Source organism: Protobothrops mucrosquamatus, unplaced genomic scaffold, assembly GCF_001527695.2.
Source record: "Protobothrops mucrosquamatus isolate PMUCROS unplaced genomic scaffold, P.Mucros_1.0 scaffold414, whole genome shotgun sequence".
NCBI lineage: Eukaryota > Metazoa > Chordata > Lepidosauria > Squamata > Viperidae > Protobothrops > Protobothrops mucrosquamatus.
The window spans coordinates 323,467-345,195 of record NW_015386743.1 but is presented as its reverse complement, the minus strand read 5'-3'; the positions used below and the strand labels follow the sequence as shown (position 1 = coordinate 345,195).

The 21,729-nt window shown below is 37.9% G+C and overlaps 1 protein-coding gene across 1 annotated transcript; it reads right to left on the bottom strand.

Annotated features, from left to right (window-relative positions):
* Positions 1–271: 271 nt before the first annotated feature.
* Positions 272–17,721, bottom strand: IL17RB (interleukin 17 receptor B). The gene is made up of 12 exons (XM_015816202.1): positions 17,622–17,721; positions 16,671–16,695; positions 15,127–15,252; positions 13,571–13,680; positions 11,220–11,346; positions 10,846–10,893; positions 8,948–9,102; positions 8,609–8,677; positions 6,669–6,753; positions 5,327–5,350; positions 2,387–2,476; positions 272–990 (listed from the first exon to the last, which is right to left on the bottom strand). Exons 1-12 carry the CDS (start codon positions 17,691–17,693, stop codon positions 413–415), a joined length of 1,509 nt encoding a protein of 502 aa, XP_015671688.1. The 5' UTR covers positions 17,694–17,721; the 3' UTR covers positions 272–412.
* Positions 17,722–21,729: the final 4,008 nt, after the last annotated feature.

Here is a 21,729-nt window from a genome sequence, read left to right as displayed (position 1 = left end):
GCTGAAAAGCCCTGCTCTAGGCCACTATGCTGCTCCAATGGGATGAAGTTGTTATACTAGATTTAAAATTCTGGATTGGAGATAATTGCTTCCTTTCCACCTTTGCATTGGCTTTCTACTGATATATTGGATAGACAAACTAATATTACATGTGGTCATGGTGTAATCCATTGATTAAAAGTAATTATCTTATTTGTGCATTTTACTATTCCCTGTTTCTTCCTTTTTTATTAACTTTTATACCAGTATTTAATTTTTGTATTGTTTTTATTTTTTGTATATTAAAGCAGTAAAAGTATAAAAATAGTGTACAAGTATTATGGATGCAAAATGTATGAATATTTCCAGCTTACAATATTAATTCACTGTTACAGTTAGAAGAGAAAAAAGATTAACAATCTCTGTTTTAATACTATACCTGCAATCCAGGTCTAATCTTAAATTTCCAGTTCCACTTCTCCTTTGCAGCTTTATGCCTCTGATTTTGTAAAACGTAAAGGTCTCTAAAAAAAGAGTCTATATCTTTCATTAAAAAATAGTTTGGGCAGATGCTCAATGGACTTGGGAGAATTGGGTCTGGATGTGTTTCATTGAAAGAAACAACCATGTACTTGCAAAGAGAAGAATCCATCTTCCAATCACTGCAGAAGAAGTGTAATGCAAGAGTGAACATACATTCAGAATCCTTCTGGTTTTCTATAATGCTATTACAGGTTGAATCACATGAAGCACTTGAGTGGGTTGGGCAAAGAAAAATGACTTTATCAGCAATTTCTTTCTGAGTAGCAAGCCATTGCACAGGTCCTATTTCAGCAATTCTCCGTTTTTGCCACAGGTCTATTATAACATTACTTTGACAGTATTCCTGTAGAAATTCAGCAAAACTTAGGACGGTATGCTGTAAACAGGCTTCTTGAGAATATACAATAAGAATTGTTATTGGTGTTTGTGCTGTTATAGGATGGAAATGAGCCAGATTACTTGTTGGACCTGTTTTAAAAAAAACAAACATCATGACACATACGAAAGGGTAGAACATGCAATGACACCATGGCACATATTTTGTCATTTGGCCATCATTGTAATTAGGAATGTATGTAATTAGGAATGAATAAACTGAGGAAAATTACAATCACATCAACTGTCTCAAAGAAAATACAATCATCATGGAAGCCTAAGCCCATTATACTTTTGTTATATATTCTCAACAAAGGCAACCTCCAAGACATCAGAATTATCATCCCCAAATTTGCAATAGCACGTGATCACCAAGCTCTACCATTTTGTACTTATCTACCTCAATGTTTAGAATAGATATTTCAAAATGAACAGTACATTCAAAAGCACTTTGTGTTTGAAAGAATAATGTTTATATTTTGTCCTTACAATTTTCTTGCTTATCTGAGATATGCAGTAATTTATCATCTTGTCTCATAGGAAGGAAGCCCTAGCAAAATATTATCAATATCAGTGTTTAGTAAGAAATTGTTTCAATAAATGTAATTTTCCAGGCACTACTATGAATAGACTAATCAGTACCACTTTATAATGGAAACAAACTAACCACCAAATTATCTTACATGTTTCCCATTTTCATGCACAAAACCCAATGATTCTAGAGTCACAACACCAACTGGACATTGAAAATAGATAAATTGGTAGAATATTTCTATTCTCTAGGACAGTGGTCCCCAAGTTGAGCTGCGTGTGCATGCTGGCCCATCACTCACAGGTGTGCACTGGCCTGCCACTTGTTTAAGTTGAGATGTGCTAACTGTGCGCCGGCCTGCAGCTCAATGTTTCAAATGTACCGCGGCCTGGTAGTGGGTCACGGCCCAGGAGTTGGGGACCCCTGCTCTAGGACATTCAGTCATTGACCTCATGCCTGTAATTATTTCACGTAAAACATTTCATTGTGGAAAAACTGCTAAACTAGAATTCACTGGCTTAACCATACAGTATTTCTCACAGATTAAAAATAAAGTTGTTATCATATGCCGCATCTTAACACTTTCCATAGCAGTTGCTTTCTGAGTAATTTTGACTGTCTGCATCTTTTCCGTTCAATGTTTGTTCTAATCTTTTAAAAAATTCTCTCCGTTCTTTCTCATCTGCCTACCTTCCAATCATAGATATATGCCATACTCAAAACTATTTGCATATACTTGTGTTTGAGATGCCACAGGGCTTGCTATTTTCCCAGTAAATGTTACACAATACATGTGTATTTTGAAATCCTGCAAAAATCTGATTTCAGAGTGAACACTTCTTTTTTCCCACTCCCCCTCATGACACAGAACATTTCAATGTTCTAAGTCTTCATTTGTGGACAAAAGGTAGAGGAGGGACTATAAGCAAAACAATATAGAATAAGGTAAGCTCTTACCATGCCTACTCTTGAAATAAAGCACAGCAGCAACTATGCACACTATCAGAAGTAAAGCGATGAATAGGCCAGCATATATTTTTCCCATATCTAAATGAGAAAGAAAATGAATGTGTAAGATTGCAAGATTCTTTTAAAAGTTTAAAATTAACTTAATAAAAAATGAGCAATTGCCATTTCTAATTCTCAAATGATTGTAAAATGCATTTTCATGTATACAAGTGGTGATACAGCACAGATGGAGGTGAGACATTAGAGCTTAAATGAGGAGAAGTGGGAAATGGAAATGATTGTGGGTGGTTCAGTCTCTAAATTCACAAAGACTAGCAAAGCAATCTTCTGACCATAGTCTAAATTAGGAATTATCAACTTGAAGCTTCCCAGTCCATTTTGTTGCCTTTGGACATCTAACCATGATTGCTGAAACCTGCCAATTGGTAGACATTTTGAGAGGCTAAATAGGTAAATACCATAGTGAAACTTGTGTTTCTTAATGACGATATTCCTTAAAATAGGAATATCACCATTAAGAAACACAAGTCAAAACTTTCTGCTAAGAACTGAGCCCACCTTTTGTTTGATACATCTACCCTCTATGTTGTAATTCTCAACCTCCCCATAATGTTAATATTGACTCTGGCCACAAATACGTTGCTCATCCTACCACCATTACAATCACTCACACAAAAGGTATAAAAGGAAAAAAGGCCCACCAATAACTAAAATGGTAGCCAGCCACAATGTAGAACTAATGGCTAAATGGAGTTTCCATATTCAGAGTCACTGTATCTGGTTATCATATGCTCAGAGACACACAAAGGAAGTCTTTCTTTGGCAACCAAAGCCTGCCTGTGTCAGAATGAGGACCGTGAAGAAGACTTTATGATATTTCCAGGACTTATTGCTTTTAGAATGCATAGAGCCAAATATGGGTTTAAGCTTCCATTGCTCACTTCCCAAAATGAAACTCCATGCACTCACACATCCACACACCTTTGCCAATAAGTAAAGCTCATCCTGGGAATCTTCTCTATGTTTATTGGGGTCTGTAACATCCGGAACAGCAATTTTCCTTCTCAGGACAGTTTTGCAATCTGCGTTACTAAGGCAGACCAATAGTTTTTCCCTTGGGGATTTCTTTCCATGGTCTGATCTTAGCCTATTTCTTAGAAGCTGGTCATTAATTGCTATATAGTATGTTCACTTAACAAATCATTTTAACTGCTGTCTCTATGTCATAATCAAGATAAGGGATTTCAGGTCTCTCTTCCGCCCCAACATGTAACTGCATCCTCTCTTCAAAGACTATTCATTCTTCATTCTCTTTATCTCATTACACAACGATGATAAGTGGTCTGGAGGCCAAACCTATGATGTATGTTTAGCCTAACGAAGAAAAGGATTAGGAGTGACACGATAGTTGAGTGGCTGTCATAGAAAAGAGGGGGTTGATCTATTCTCCAAAGCACCTGAGCACAGGACAAGAAGCAATGGGTGGAAGCTCATTAAAGAGAGGTCCAAACTGGAACTAAGGTGAAATTTCTTGACAGTAACAACAATTAACTAATGAAACAACTTGCTTCCCGGAGTTATGAGTACTCCATCCCTGGAGATTTTCAAGAAAAAATTGGACAGCAGTTGTCTGGGATAGTATAAAGTCTTGGGCAAGTGGTTGGACTAGAAGACCTCCAAGGCTCCTTGCAGCCCGGTGATTCTGTGATCATCATATTATTACCCCTCATTCACAATGTTCTAGAAATAAATTTCTCTTGATATAAACCCCACTCTCGTCATTTTTTCTCTTTTTCTGACATGAAACTGATAAAATACTGAGTAGCCAAAGATTATCATGGTGTGGTTTAAAGGTTATCATGGTGTGGTTTAAATTTAATGATACAGAACAAAATAACTAAATAAGCAATTTAGAGACCATTCTGGGGAGCATATAGAAAGGTGAATTTTCCTGCTATCATCTTCTTGTAGCTTAGTATATGATTCCCATAAACTTTTATAACTTCCAATAGAAGTATTCCTCAACTTATAGCCAGAATTGGGACCAGAACTTCTGTCGCTAAGCAATGCAGTCATGAGTTGTATCTGATTTCATGACCTCTCTTGCCATGGTCATTAAACAAATTTGACTTCCCTTATAGACTTTGCTTGTTGGAAGCCCTCTGGAAAAGTTGCAAGTGGCAATCATGTGACTCTGGGACCCTGAAACTGTTATACCGTGTTTCCCCAAAAATAAGACTCAACCAGAAAATATCCCTAACGTGATTTTTCAGGGCGCTCGTAATATAAGCCCCACCCCAAAAATAAGCCCCAGACAGACGCATTTAGTACCGTATTTCCCAAAATATAAGCCCTAACTGGAAAATAAGACCTAATGCATCTTTTGAAGCAAAAATTAATATAAGACCCAGTCTTATTTTTGAGAAAACATGGTGAATATTTGGGCACTGGTTCCAACTATCCAAATTTTGACTACGTGACCACAGGGATGCTGCTATGGTCGTAAGAGTGAGGACTGGTCATAAGTCACTTTTTTCAGTGCTGTTGAAACTTTGAAAAATCATTAAATGAATGGCTGTAAATCAAGACCTGTAAGACTCAATTATTCCATTGAACCTTGACCATTCTCACCTTGACACTTTTCTAATAAACCCTGGCATTTTTCTATCAGAATGTTACTGTCTCATAGAAATAATCTTTTATTAAAAGAACTGTCTTCGTGATGTGCGTTTCTCAATATGTTCCTTCTGGTACTTTTTCACATGCTGTATATGTTGAAATCTGCCTGAAAAATTCTTCCTGTTTCTATAACTTCTTTTGAAGGCCACTTATGCAAATACATAGGATAAAGTTATTCATTATCACTACATTATACAATGATTGGCTTTATATACTAATGCTGAAATTGAACAGAACATTATCCAATACCTGGTCTGTCTGTAGCTTTTGGTTCTGTAGAAAAATGAGAAGTCATCAATTGCTTGAATTAACCATGTACAATTATATTTATAACCACAAACTATCTGCTATATTTTCAGCAACCCCCCCCCCCCACTAAACCTGAATGAATATGTTTTTGTTCATGGTTAACACATCAACACAATATTTGTCTCTCTCCCCATCTCCTAGTCAAAATCTGACCCAGGCAATATGGGGGCTGTCAATGAATTGCATACTATGGGTATTGGCTGCCTGCCTATTTCAAGAGAGTGCTTTGCTATCTTATCTCTTGCTTGCAAATATGTCAGGGACTCCTGACTGATAGGGGACTGGAGGCTAAATCATATAAAGAACGGTTTCTGGAATTAATTAGGTCAAGTTTAATGAAAAGAAGGACAAGGGTGACATGATAGCAGTGTTCCAATATCTAAGGAATTGCCAAAGAGGGAGTCAAGCTATTCTCCAAAGTACTTGAAGGCAAACAAGAAGCAACAGATGAAAACTATTCAAGGAGAAAACCAGCCTAGAACTAAGGAGAAATTTCCTGACAGTTAGAACGATTAATCAGTGGAACAACCTGCCTCCAGACGTTGTGAATGCTCTAACACTGGAAGTTTTTAAGATGAGATTGGACAACCATTTGTCTGAAATGGTATAAGATTTCCTGACTGAGCAGGGGGTTGGACTAGAAGACCTCCAAGGCTCCTTGCAGCCTGGTGATTCTATGATCATCATATTATTACCATTTTTCACAGTTATTATTTGAATTTATCTTCTTCATTCACAATGTTCCAGAAATAATTTTATCTTGATATAAACCCTACTTTAATCATTTTTTCTCTTTTTCTGACATGAAACTGATAAAATACTGAGTAGTCAAAGATAAAGGTTATCATGATGTGGTTTAAATTGAATGATACAGAACAAAATAACTAAATAAGCAATTTAGAGACCATTCTGGAAAATATATAGAAAGGTGAATTGACTTTTCCTGACTGAGCAGGGGGTTGGACTAGAAGACCTCTAAGGTCCCTTCCAACTCTGTTATTCTGTATTCTCTATTACTTATCCACCAAGATTATTATTTTATCTCCTCCTCCTCTAAAATTGCTCAAAGCAACTAAAGTAGTACCTTTCCTTATCTCTAAGTTTTTTTTATTCTCACAATCCTGTAAAAAAAATACTCTATAACTTAAGAGTCAGTCTGAAGCTGCTTGAATGAACTTTATAATCTCACTGGCTAATCTTAAGCTTACACTAAAAAAATTACCTTAGCATATAAAGCTTAATATTTCCATCCATAGAGAAACATTTAAAAGTCTCAACTAACCAGGGATAGGTTCTTCAGTGCAAACTGTTTGATAATATGAGTATCTTTTGCAATCATTTTGACATCCTGGAAAATAAGGAATTAGCTGGAAGAAGAGAAACAAAATAATAACACTAGAATTATTATTAAATACAGTGCTCCAGTATTGTTTTTATACTTAATTTTGCATTGAAAATTCCTTAAAAACAGTGAATACGATGGTACGGTGAGAATACAATTGTAGAAAAGAGATCCATACTGCACTTTTCCAGTTTAAAAATAAAAAGGGCAGGTCCCATCAAAATTAAATCCATTATGGCTAGCTACACAATATATGCCATTAGCATAAATTGTTGGAGAAACATCTATAACAGTGGTAGCAAACCTATGGCACGCGTGCCAGAGGCGGCACTCAGAGCCCTCTCTGTGGGCACGTGCGCCATGCCCCGGAGATGGCAACCGTCCCTCTTCAACCAGCCGCTTGCTAACTCTCCGAGGTCCCACGTGGCCGGATGCATCCCAGCACGGCTGGTTTCCCTCTCCCCTGTCCTGTCCCTCCTGGCCTCGCATGCTCTCCTTTTCCCGGGCACGACCCACTGCATCTCCTCCTTAGCTGTCGGCTGGCCATCCAGCTCAGAGGCGGCTGGATGGGCTGCAGAGCCCTAGAGTGGGTTGAGGGGCTGGCAGGCTGTGGCTGCTGACACACACTGTTGGCCCCCATGCACTCGCTGGCCTCTGTGTACGGGGGACAATGGTATCAGGCAGTAGTTGCCCCGGCCCCTGCCTCGCCTTGCCCTGCAACAATGGCACCCCTACCCTGCCTCGCCTTGCCTCGCCTCACCCCACAGGATGAGCCTCCTGCCCACCGCCCCACCTGCCAGAGACCCCCTGGATCTCCCCCAACCCTGCCCGTCCCCCACAGGCATCCCTCCCTTGAGCAACATCGAGGTGACCACACCCACCTTGGCCACACCCACCCAGTCTGCCATGACCACCATAGCCACACCCACCCAGTGGGCCACGCCCACCTGGCACCCGGTGATAAATAAGTGGGTTTTGGGTTGCAGTTTGGGCACTCGGTCTCTAAAAGGTTCGCCATCACTGATCTATAAGATAGAATTACTAAATTTAGATCCACCTTTTTATAAGTTATAAGTTAGTTTTCTTTCTTCTAACTTAGCATCCCTGGGACAAGATGAGATGCATTTTGTCTCCTCAGACAGGACACTAGAGTATTTCAGAATCAGTAAACATGTTTTTATGGGTTTACAAAGCAGGTGAAGCACATATGGTAACTTTTAGTAACATCTTATGTGCAAGACATTGATAGAAGGAAATAGGGTATAATCAAGCAACAAGAAATGTGATTGATTATAACAAGTTTAAAATAGATTCTGTATACTGGGTCATACCTTTTAAAAGCCAAATTCCAACTTTCCATTAGTTCTAATTGCCTAACTTCCTCTTGAAATCTAACTACAGAAGTAAAGCTATACTAAAAGCTTGCTAATTAATAACTGCTATACTTAAAACTCTTGCTATGCTCAGGAGCCCTATGCTAAAAAAAGTAATATTCAAATTGCTTAAATTCTTCCACATTATCTTGTAAAAAAATCCACGATAAACATTACAAATTGCATTCAAGAACAGAGCCACTTTTAGAAACAGTTCCCATTTTTTACAAATATATATTAGGGTCATCACCTTTAAAAAACATTTATTAAGCTTCTTTTCCTGCAATATGATTACCCCTCCCAAAAAAGAAATGTCCATTAAACTATGACCTCTTACAGCAAGAGAGCACTGGCATGACTTTCTTGAATCACTACCCCCTCATACACATTGATGAGGCAGATAGCATCAGGTGTAACTTGTGTTTCAATGTTTGGGCCACAGATCAGAAACAGTAATAGAGTCCTTCTAATTTGACATTTTCCTTACAAACAAAAATAAAATCTTACCTCTTTAAATATTAAGTTTCTTTCTTGATCACTCATTCTTATTTTTTCAGAAACTCTAATATTGTTTCCCTATTCCAAGAAAAATTCCAGATAAATGTATTACAGAACTTTTCAAAATATTTAATTTTGTTTTTAAAAAAGAAATATGGCACTTTTTATTTTTTATCTGTTCAGCTTGTAACTGCACGATCTTTTTCAAAAGCTAATATTTACATTAATTTTGACTTTATCCAACTTGGTGTCATCTGTTATCAGTCCTAGTCATGTAATTTGACAATTAGTCATCGTACTCATTCCTAGTTTTATAGCTAAAGAATATATATATATATATATATATACCTTGGTATTAGGCACAACATGAAGAATTGAATTATCGCATTCATCAGAGTCACAAAGATGGATTTTATATTTGGAACAAAAGTTACTAGGTGTAAAATTCACTTCTAGTTCAAATTCCCTGTTACATATTGTTATATGTGGATTCCATAAACTCCCTGTGAAATTTAAAAAAAAATTAAAACATGACTGATGTTTTCATTGTTTTACTTTAAAGCACACATCGCTTTGCAGATCCTGGACACAAAAATGGAAATAATTATAGAAATGATTAATGAATGTCCTAAACAACTGGTCCTTTAAAACTGGCATTTTAAAAAATTACTTAACTCTTTTTCAACATATTTTTCTAAAGAGATTAATATAGCGTTTTCCTGCTCTCATAATATTTTTAGAAGTATTTATTTGTTTATTGTATTTACTGTGTGTTTCAAAAATCATACCGTGATTACTAAACAAGTGATTCCTTTATCTGAAGAATCATTTTGCTAGTAATTTCTAGGTAACTTTTAGGTGACAATTGTTGCGTGAAATGGTAAATCTGATATTTTCAGACTGGGCAACTGGGGAATAATCTGTTTCCTAGCACCAAAAGATAAGAAATTAACCTCAACTAAATTATGTAAGACAACCAGGATCTCTTACTTGTGTTTCCCTGAAAATAAGACCCGGTCTTTTTTTTTTCCTCCAAAAAAAGGTACCAGGTCTTATTTTCGGAGGGAGATGTCGTTTCCACTCACCTCTGGTACCAACAGCTCCATCCAGTCAGCCCACTTCTTCTGCAGCCGAGGGAGCAGCTTCATTTTGCAGCTGAGAATGGAGCTCTGGCCTCCATTTCGCAGTCAAAGGCCTTTCCAGAAGGGCACTGCAATCGAGAACTGAGCTATGGATTCAATCCGTAGCTCAGTTCTCAGCTGCAAAGGCCTTGCAGAACCGAGTTATGGATTAAATCCATAGCTTGGTTCTCGGCTGCAATGGACTTCCGGAAAGGCCTCTGACTGTGAAATGCAGGCTTGGGGAAACCGCAGAAGAAGTGGGCTGGCAAGGAGAGGCCTGGCTGCAAGGTAAGTAGGTGCGGGGCATGTGGGGCAGCTCCACACCCCCACCCCCGCCCTAGGTTAATTTTTAGGTGTGTGCCTCACCCCAAAACTAGGGTTTATTTTTGGGGTAGGGCTTATATTAAGCTCTACCCCAAAAAATCAAGCTAGGGCTTATTTTCAGGGTAGGTCTTACTTTCAGGAAAACAGGGTATTTAAGAGAAGGAAAATGTGAATAGAGAAAAACCCAACCTGGTGCCTGTCACATGTGTTAGGATGACAGCCCCAGATTTCCTTTTGTAACCTTCTCAGAGTCTTTTCAGCTGGGCATACTATAAAAATGTTAAATAGATACACAAACAAACAAATTCCTCAACCAGCATTAACCAGAGACTGTGTATTGGTAACTATCTGCACAGCAGCAAATAGGAGAAAAAAAGAGGGTGGTTTTTTTTAAAGTAAATTCTAGTTGAAACCTTACAAGGAGACAATTTTGTATGCTAACGCTACATCAGTCAGAAAAGAACGGAATTGAAAACCCATGACCATATCCCAGTGGGATGCACAATTTCCTTGGATAGATTTCAGTTCTAACAGGTTACAAAGCTATTCTACATAAATGCAAAAAATGCATTAAGGGCTATTAATTAAAATGGGCAGGAAAAGTAACATAACTAAATGTTCTTTTGTAGTTAACTAAAAATAGCTACTGTAGCATCTTCGTCCTTTTGGTACCACTGGATTCCCTGGCATTTTATTTATGTTATAGGTTATGGTCACCATTGCATTTAGTATCTTGAAATATGTTTAATAATAAATTTTAATGATCCTTAGTATAATGAATTAATTAAAACAACTGCTTACCTTTTTCTATACACTTTTGGCAATATTTCAAACTATTATCTTCACAGTCTGAATTTAAATAAGAGTAAATAAGCATTAGAAATTATGAACATTTATAATATCTGAATCAATTGATTCCAGTTATGAGAAAAAGCTTTTAAAATAAAGATTAGGAAAACTGCATGAAAGTATAAGCCATTGAAGAGAAATGAACACATTCTAAATCAATAGATTAGATATCATGCTTGTTCTATTTATCAAACAAAGCTCGCTGGACTCATTACTTTAAAGTATATGTGTAACACTTTTATATATTTATATATACATATCATCTTAAAATTACAGAAGCTATTTAAAGATGAAAATTTATAAATCAACACTATTTAATCAGTTACCTGGAGAAATTAGATTCATCTGTGTTTTTGAATGATCTTGATCTATATTTGGTGGTGGAAGGTTGTAAGCATCAATGAAGTACTTAGTATTTTCTTCTACAGAGAATCCAACAAAGTTGAATTGCCACTGTAATTAAATATATTTGAAGGTTATATAATTCTGGATATGAACTAAACCACTTCCTTTTTCTGAACCACATTCTTTCAGAAATATAAGCAAACCAGAAACGTACTCCTCACTTACTCCATTTTCCACTACTGATTGGATCTGGTACATTAATAAAATATTAAGATGACAATATCACCCAAAAATGTTTAATGGGATTTTCTAACTGCAGAATTATTGACCAAGGATAGAAAAATTAGGAATCAGTTGCTTCCAAAAATCACACATGATGCAGCTTGTTGGTCTAAATCTGGTTTATATCAGGCACTACCTTGCCAGAATTAAATCTGTTATTTGATCAAAACATCTTGGGAAGGCTTGTTAAAAGTATCCCCATCATAAAACTGAAACAGAATTCAAATGGAAAGTCATTTTTCAATTATAAATCCATACCTGAACCAGCTTGAACCACATCCAAAATTTGGATTTCTCTTAAAATAAAGCCATAGTATTCTAATTTTTAACACTGTCTTAAATAAAAATTTACCCTTCAGTGTTTAGATATAAATTATTGTGGTATAATTCTTTGAGATTTATTGTGCACTAATTATCATTGATATTTATATATTAATCGGATTTTAACAACGACCTGCAGTTTTAAAAATCAGTATAAGATATTATGTTATTTCATTTATGTAAAACTTATAAAATATTGAAAATTCTTATCTAACAAATGTCCTATCTTGCTCATAAATTCTCTATTTTCTGGGTTGTTTTTCTTTTTTGTCTTATTTTGTCTTTTTTTTCCTTCTTCCCTTTTCAAATATGTTTCATGAAAATGCAATAATAATCATCATCATCAATACCATCAAACAACAAAAACTGCCTATAGCAGGTCCTTTAGAAAGACTCAATAGGTGGATAAAAATGTCAAATCCAGTCTAAACATCTGGCTGACTGTGCAATCAACCATAATAATGTGTTATCTCCATCTGAAAAGAGGAGGACATGGACAAGGTGACAAGCCTTTTGTGTGGCAAACCCCATACTTTAGAATTCTCCATTCTAGAGGTCCATAAAGCTACTTCTATCATGGATGTTATATAAATTTTAAAGACAGTTTCATTTCACTGGACCTTCAATCCTAACCTTAATTGACATACATTTTGGGGAGGGTTAATTTATTAGTACTATTGTTCTTTATAATTTTGATTTATTTCTTCTATTGCTTTTGTAATCTGACATGCTGTGAACTAAATATGTAAACATTCAACCTTTGACTTGAGTGAGCATTAAATAAGCACATATATACAATATAATATTTTGATTTCTTCAGTTGCCTAAAAATTTATCTTGGGTTACTATTTATTTACTGGTCATTATTGTTTACTGTCCAACATAGGATTTGGTAGAATTTTAATATATCAAAAAGTTCAGAATAATTGTGTTTTTACTCAAACAAAACGGAAATTCAATAGCTGAGTCGACTTTCCATTTTTATGATATTTTAATACCCACCAACCAGAGCTAGTTACCAAAAATAATATTACAGAACAGAAGCTTTGAGCACATTTGGAGCACTGAAGTTTATTTTCATCTCACAATAATTTTACATAAAAACCAGGTTTTTGTCATTTCAGAAGATAAACTACACTATTTTTGTTCTATTGTACAGAGTCTAATGAAACTGTACAGAGTTTCATGTTGTCTTAAAAGAAATAATTTACTGTTGCATTAGGTTACTAAACTGAGTAAGATCATATTCCAGTGGTGGCAAACCTATGGCACGAGTGCCAGAGACGGCACTCGGAGCCCTCTCTCTGGGCACACATGCCGTCGCCCCAGCCTTACCTCCCCCCATGGCCCCCTCCTCACCAGCAGCCCCCCCAGAGGAGAGTCGCCCCGGGTGCAGCCCGCACAGAGCAGCGCAGCCAAGCACATGGCAGCTGGGCAGCGGGGACAAGACTCCAGCCTCGCGCCCCGTTGCGCGCAGATGATGCTGCAGAGCGTGGGCGGAGGGCATGGCTACCATGGCGCTGCAGGGCCACATGGGCGATCTGCAGCGGGCCGTGGAGGCAGTGGGTGGCCCTGCGGGCAGTGTGGGGGTGGAGCAGTGTGGGCATGGAGTGGGGGCGGGGTGGGGTGGGTTTTCGGCACTCGGTCTCTAAAAGGTTCGCCATCACTGTCATATTCTATCAGCACAATATAATAGCAGCAAACCACAACTTTTAAAAAATGCTCTTACTTTTTGATGCTCAGACATGGTTTGACTTTGAAATGCTTCTAGGTAATCACATCGAATACAGCCTTCACGGGATTCACATATCTTGGTTGCCTTCAAGTATTGTATACTGGCTGCAAGAAAATTGTTTTGTCAAAGAATTCTAGTTTGATTTCAAGATGTTATCAGTAATAGTGCTATTCCAACTATTACAGGTCTCCCAAAGACAAACAATGACAGATTTGTGTTTACTTTACTACTTTGAGTCAACTCTGCATTCTAGCTTGTGTATCTATCTTTATGGTATCCAATACTGAAATATATATTTGTTCTCTTACTGCTGGATTTTAGAAGTAATCAAAGTGTTTTGCATATCCAAATCAGACAGGAATCAGAAAACAGAAAGGAATAATAGCAAAGGAAAACTGTTTTAATCCTCCCACCCCCAATTTTCATGTTAAAAACATGAAAAAGCAAAGACTGTCCGAGACAATCATATAACTTTATATAACCACCTTGCAGGCTTCTCATGGGTACCCCAAGGTTTTTTGGAAAACACACTTTAAGGGCTTTCTGGAAGGCTACCAGGGATGGGGACAACCTCACCTCGGGGGAGTGATGTTCTAGAGTAGGGGTCCCTAACACCCAGTCCGTGGACCAATACCGGGCCGGGCATGCCAGCAATCGGTCCACACAAACAAGCAAAGCCCCATCTGCGGTGTGCAGGCAGCACTCAAAACCACACCCCCTCCAGTCCGCGGAAAAACCTCTCTCCACGGAACTGGTCCCTGGTGCCCAAAAGGTTGGGGACCTCTGTTCTAGAGGGCAAAGCTGCAGCAGAGAAGGCACATCTTCTGGGTCCCACCAGATAGAATTCCTTAGCAGGCATGACCCACAGCATACACCTCTTGCTGGACTGAAGGGATAAATAGACATAATTGGGAAAAGGCATTTCTTCAAGAAACCTGATCACATACAATGTAGGGCTTTATATGTCAAAATCAGCACCTTGAATTGCACCCAGAAGCAGACAGGAAACAATTGCTGCTCATGGAGCAAATGTATAATGTGTGCCATCCTAGGGGCACACATAACTGTGAGTACAGCCACACTATTCATCAACTGAAACTCCCAAATGCTCTTCAAAGGACAGCCACATGCAGAGCATGTTACAACAATCCACTCTGGAGGTGACCAGGGTATAACTGTGAGTAGTCTCATGATCCAGGAAAGCGTGCAACTAGCACACAAAATGAAGTTGTACAAAGGTTCTCCCAACCATAACTGCCACCTAATCCTTGAACAGGAATTGTGAATTTAGAAGGACCTCTAGATTGTCCACCAGGTCTGTATAGGGTGGTGCCACCTTATCCACTACCAAGATGGTAAAGTCCCAGATCCATCCAAAGCCCACAGCCTTCAGGCACCAAAAAAAAATCACAACATTGTTTACTTCCCTTTAAAATCAGAGCAGAAAGGGCATATTATAAGAGATCACTGCAGTATTCATTATATATCAAAGTATTTGTTTTATTTAATACAAAATATTTATGGGCCTATTACTTAAAAATGAAATTTACCGTCTTCATTAAGGATCCAACTTATGTTAAATTTGCATATTCCTTGTATTTCAACAATCTTGATGCTGATATTAAAAAGATCTGCTGGTGTGAATCTATGTTCTTGTTCCAACTCAGGATGAGGCCCTTGCAAAGAATGAAAGTGAGGAGTTAATACATTTGCAGCGAAAACCTCCAGTTTATTAGGTTAGCTCAACTAGCCTGCAAGGTCTTGAAGCTCTGGATGCTTTGTACTCCTCCTTCTCTGAATACTACCATTCATTCCCAGAAAAATCCACGCTGGTGGGCACGTCATCTGGAGTTCCTGCTGCCTCGGCCACCCTTCTAGAAAGGGTACAGAAATGCCAATAGCCACAGAATCTATAGGAGCTGGATTGGAAAGTTTGCCACTAAGAGTCCAGCTGCAGTATGACTCTTTTTTGACTATCCTACACCTTCCTCCAAGCGAGACATTTAGAATTAAAGATCTCTTGATAGACTTTGGCAGCCATTTTACTTCATACCTTTCTTGAAGGAGAAAATGTAAGAAGAATCAAAATCACACAAAAATGCTTGTGTACTAATTTAACCTGCAGAAACATAGCCTGCTGTCATCATTAAAATTCCATACACTAAACAATTTGAAATGTAATTCTCAAGACCATTTGCTTATTGTATTCTCTGTCTCAAGTTCTTATGATGGCTAAAACTGTCATCAGAATACGTGATGATTCAGAAAATGAACAGGAATGGGATGACATTAATTTTTTCAAAGTGCAAAATATTTACACTGAAATTTAATTGTTTTTCCATCAGATGTTGGAAGTGTGATCTTGGAATCCTGGAATACATAAAAGGTTCATGCAAAATCCAAAGCCATCCTTCCTATGCATCATTTTATATATCTGCTGCATTTCAACAATACCTTTTAGGAAGTATAAGCCATGCCATTCCTTTCCAATCCCTTGTGTTTTCTTTATTCACTTTTTCTGCTACTTATTCACAATTTGAAATATTAATAGAAATACTATCACAGTATAATGTTAAAAAGAATTCATGGTCTGAAGTCTACTCATTATACCTCCCTTGAGAAAGTCACTAGTATTTATTTACAGACTAACCAACAGCATTGCATTCTTTAAGTATTATTGATTTAGTTTGCTTTATGCAAAAGCATTGGAATGGAGAAGGTTAACCATTATCTTTAGGAATGACAAACTGGTCAGATATTATTCAACTCAGTGGAATCTAAAGGAGGGTTCTTCACACAAGAGGCTTTACAACAGACTTAAGGCTGGAGACTTCAGTTCTTTCCTCCTTCTGTGACGCACTGATTGCCATCTGTGGCCTCTGTGGCCTAATCAGTCAAGGAAAGGCAAAAGTTAAGCAGGCATATGATGAGTGTACTTGTTTAGACGCACATTGATTAAAAAGACCACAAGGACTTCATATATTGATTGTATCTTAAACCACCTACAATGGAAATGGGGTGCATGAATGTCCAATACTTGCAACAGAATTTTAACAATTTTTAACCCTTAAAAACACATCTTATTTATACATACCATCTTCTTTATAGCATTTGATAGGCTGTAACGAAAAAGAAAACCAGGGTTAAAAGAAAAGAAAATGTAATAGTTACTTTCTAGAAAAATTGTAAGCTGTCCAGAGTCATTGAGATGGGCAGCTATAGAAATCAATGAATGAATGAATGAGCCAGCTTTAGAGTATTAAAAAGATTTGGAAATGCTGACATCATTGTGTTTGTATTCCACCTGTCCTCTAAGGTGTTCATTGCTGGGTAAATGGGTTCATTCCTCTTTCACCTTCATCATTTTTCAATCCTAAAAAAAAAACAACTACTGGCAAAATGGATGTTAACCAGTCAGCTAAGTATGGTCTCAAACTAATGGGTTAAGAAGTTAATCTACAGTTAGCTATAGATATGGCATATATATATATAATCTCCAGCAAGAGTACTGTTTTCAGCTGAATGTTGAGCTTTAAAAAATTTTGTACCATATGTATTTGAACCCAGAAATTATTTGCTTTTTTCCAAGTCCATCAAGAAAGCATCTCATCCCCAATCTCTGATCATTTCTACTCAAAAACAGTTCCTAATTTCAGAATTAAGTCTTTCAAAAGTTTATTTGCACCGGGCTGTGGCTAATTAATTCTTGGCTTTTTTTTTTAAGTAGTTTCCCAGTTCTATGATAATAGAACCGTTGCTGATATTTCAACCGACACAAATTGGATAAGCCGTACTTTGTAGAACCACCTTCGCCTTCCGCCACTAAAGGGGTTTCTCCCAAAGCCCTGAGTGGCAACTAAATATCTCCAAAGCAGAGGAAGGGGGGGGGGGGGCGTTTAAAAGCTACCTTTCCCGGGCAGACGTTCAAGCGCCTGAACTTTCTTCAAAGCCTCCCGAATTTCTGCCCGCTACCCAGCAGGCGAGGGGCAAGGCTCGAAGCCAACGCAGGGAAGAAAAGACGCCAAGCACTTTGGGCATCGCTTACCAACTGGGCTTCTCCCTGGAAGCTCTTCCCGCTCAGCATCCAGCCCAGCATCGCCCACGCCGCAGCATTCATCCCGGCCGGCTCTTCCAGGAGCTGCCTCTTAGCTTGCTCGCTCTTCTCGCTTAGCCTCTTTGAGGCAGACTGAGCCAAGCCTCCTAAGCTCCCCCCCAGCCACGTTTATATCTTTCCTCCGCCCCGCGCCTCACCGCAACCTATACCGTAGCTCCGCCAGGAGCTCGCTGCTCAGAGGGAGCCCTGCCAACTTGGGTTATAAGACGAAGAGATAAGAATCCGGTCGCACGCTGCCTTTCGAAACCGAGAAGCCGGAATGTGCAGACTGCCACACTAGGCGATTCTTGGTTGTGGAGATGTGTGGACTCCAAGTCTCATGTGTGGGCTTCAACTCTCAGAATGCTGCCCGGAGAATTCTAGGAGCTGAAGTCCGCCCGTTTGTCAAGTTGCCAAGGTTGGGAAACACCGTGCCAGAATTTACAGGCAGTGTTTCTCAACCTTGACAATTTTAAGGCATGTGGACTTCAACTCCCAGAATTCCACAGCCAGTTGAAGTCCACATGCCTTAAAATTGTCAAGGTTGAGAAACACGGCGAATCAGTTGTGCCTTGGATGCTGGTAGAGCAGCATGTCTTTAACCTCCGCCCTCTTAATTTTCAGAGGGTGTGAAGGGAGTCCTGGGATAACTTAAATAACACGGTCAAAATTACTAGCATACATTGACTGTATTATTTAGTCTTTGGCTGGAAGGCAGAAATTTAGGGTGAGGGAGCAGAGCTCAGAAGAAGCAAGGTAGCTGCCAATAGTGCTTACTGTATTTTTTCCTTTATTGCTGTATTGTTGTTATTATGAACAATAGTCTTTTATACCATTCTTTCACGATCTTTAATTAGTATCTTTTTTTGATATGCTGTGTGGTATCATATAGACACAGATATTCTTGACAGTGAGTTTTTGCTACAGTATCCCTGGTGCACAGCCAATACACTAAATATGTGCTTATATGCATCGCTATTGTTTCAGCTGTAGACTAGGGCTACGTGACAGCTCAACTTCAAAACATTATTCACTTAGCCACTTGCTTCCTCTCATCCTAACTTACTTTATCAGGTTGTAAAGAAATTCAAAATTGGAGTCATTTATGCAACTTTTAGTATGGAAAACTAAACGAATTCTGTAAAATTCTTAATATTACACATGTTGCTCAAAGACCGTGATATTGCGTTTATATTCCAATAAAGAAGATGACAAAAAGATGTATTTGCATCTGATGAAGTACAGCCAATCCCAAAGGTTATAACATAACAAATCTCTTCATCTCCACATTGTCACTATATGTCTTTTTAAGCAATGTCAAATAAAATGGCGGTACCTCCTTGAATGTTGTAAAATGCAAATTGATTTTAAGTATTTTATCTCATTTATGAATGAATTGCTTGATATAAAACTCAAATAAGAAGTATCTTATCATTTTCTGTTCATATAATACCAGCTTTCTGTTCCATCAGATATGAATACTACATGGATACTATTGAAAAAAAATGCATACAATATCATTGAGGCTTTTGATCCATATATTTAGGGGAAAAGGTGGCAATTGAATAAATCAATTAACCAGAACCTTTGTAAAAGATTGATGGAATATCTATTTTGAACTTGTGTACCCATTTTAGTCAAATATGCATATGACAAAATGCCAGACTGTTTCTTTATGTATCCAATAATAGCAATCCAAGGTTCATACAAAACTCTCATTTTGACCCCTTAATTTTTACATGCAGTATATTACTGATCAAACCTTGACTGATTGGACTATGCTATACAGATATATACTCTGTGTATATATATAAATATATTCTGTGATTGGGAATCTGGCAGCATACAAGTTTAATTAATAAATATTGTTCAGTTATAATCTTTCCCCATAAAGTAAGCTCGGAAATATATAATCCTTCAGATTTACATACATGGAAACTTAGTTTTGAGACTTCAGAAAAACTCAGTCAGGTAAAGTCCCTCTACCTTCCCAGAAATATAAGTCTTAATAATAATAATAATAATAATAATAATAATAATAATAATAATAATAATAATAATAATAATAAATAATAGTAAAGTTGGAAGGGACCTTGGAGGTCATCTAGTCCAACCCCCTGCTCAGGCAGGAAACCCTATACCATTTGGGACAAATGGCTGTCCAGTCTCTTCTTAAAAACTTCCAGTGTTGGAGCATTCACTGCTTCTGGAGGCAGGTTGTTCCACTGGTTAATTGTTCTCACTGTCAGGAAGTTTCTCCTTAGTTCTAGGTTGCTTCTCTCCTTGATTAGTTTCCACCCGTTGCTTCTTGTCCTGCCTTCAGGCGCTTTGTTTAGTTTAATGCTAAACAATCAAATGTGGTCTACTTTTTCTGAGCAAAGATTCAGATACTAAAGGTTAGGGTAAAGTCAGAATTAAATTAGGGATACATTATAATTTCAGGTGGCTTTGATGCATAGAAATGCATCCTTCAGATGAACATGGCCATTTTCATAATATGAAAACATTTGTAATAATTCTCCAGAACAGAAGTCATATTGTAAATCTATTTTTGTCACATTTCAGGATATGGTTTAGACTCAGAATTTACCTATCTGAATGTTCCTCTCTGTAAAATGTATGTTTGCATAGGAAAAACGAATTGTATTTGATTATGCAAATGAAAAGGACTGTAGTAACACAATATCTCTAACATATAATTTTCTAAATGTATGGCTGGGATGCAGAGGATGTGAGAGAAAAGCAGTCACTGCTAAGGAGCTAAGTTCCTATTCTTATCTCCTATTTTATAGAAGACAGATACCCTAATAGTAATTACACTTTGTGTAATTTACAAAACTAGCTTAAGTCAAAAATAAAAGAATATTTAACATCTGTTTGAATACAAAGATAAGCTACATTTCATTTTTCTCAGTTTAGTTCTGGTAGCAACTGCAGGCTTTCTAGCTGGTAGAAGTAGCAGGGTATTTCTCAAGTTGATGAATACTGTACAGGTAGTCCTAGACCAGGGGTATCAAACTCGCCATGTCACATGATGTGTCGCTGGGGTGGGGTGGGCGCAGTTTTGGCATGATGCATCCGGCCCACGGGCTGGCAGTTTAACACCCCTGTCCTAGACTAACAACTGTAATTGACCTGGAATTACAGCCATAAGTCCTTGCACTCATTAGCTGAGGCATTACCAGATGACACACAATTTTTTGACATTTGTTATGGCTGTTGTAAAGCAAATCGATTTTCCCCAATCGGTATTTTTGCAAGAAACTGAAAGTAAATACTGGAAACTGGCAAAAAAAAAAAGTTGCAAATCATGGTCACATGATTGTAAGGTGCTGCAAACAGTTGTAAAAGTGAGCCAGTTGCCTAGTGCCCAAAATGCAGTCACATAATGAGGGGGCAGCCATTGTAACTTTGAAAATGGGTTTGGGGGAGATCCATCATAACTTCAAAGAGACACTAAGTAACCAGTCAGAAATTGAGGACTACCTGTATATTTTTCATCTCACATTTTGGGAATGCTTGTTTTGCTGTTCATTCAGCTAATAACTGTGTGATATATGCTGTGGCAGAGACAGGGAAACTCTGCCTCTCCAGATATTGTTGAACCAGAACTGCTGATACCCATCATTGCCCATACTAGCTATAACTGAGTAATATTTGAAGAGCCAAATTCCCAAATTCAGTATTTCTAATAACAAAAATGTGCAACCTTTTACCTATATTTGGACACTTCAGGTTGGCTAGGTTGCCAAGACTTGAACTGGATGTCTAAATAATGCCTCTTTCCCCATTAAAAGAATGAAGTCAAATTCACAGCCCATCGGAACATGCAGCCTTCCATGTCATTTGGGATGGTTCATATTTCACTGACACAAAGCAGGAAAAAGACAGCAGAGGGGGCTCAGTAGCTTGCTGAATATGTCATAAAACTTTCTGGGCCATAGCCAATCCCTTTCCTGCCCCATACCATCTGTTCTGGCTTGCCACTAAATGATGGAATCCTGCTTTTGAGTATGTTGTAGAGCAGGGGTAGTCAACCTTGGCTCTTTTATGACTCGTG

Coding starts and splice junctions, on each gene's coding strand:
- IL17RB (XM_015816202.1), bottom strand. CDS start 17,693: ATGAATGCTGCGGCGTGGGCGATGCTGGGCTGGATGCTGAGCGGGAAG. Junction 15,253..16,670: donor CAAATGCTATAAAGAAGATG/GTATGTATAAAT, acceptor ATTCTTTGCAAG/GGCCTCATCCTGAGTTGGAA. Junction 8,678..8,947: donor ATGTTGTGCCTAATACCAAG/GTATATATATAT, acceptor TTCTTGGAATAG/GGAAACAATATTAGAGTTTC.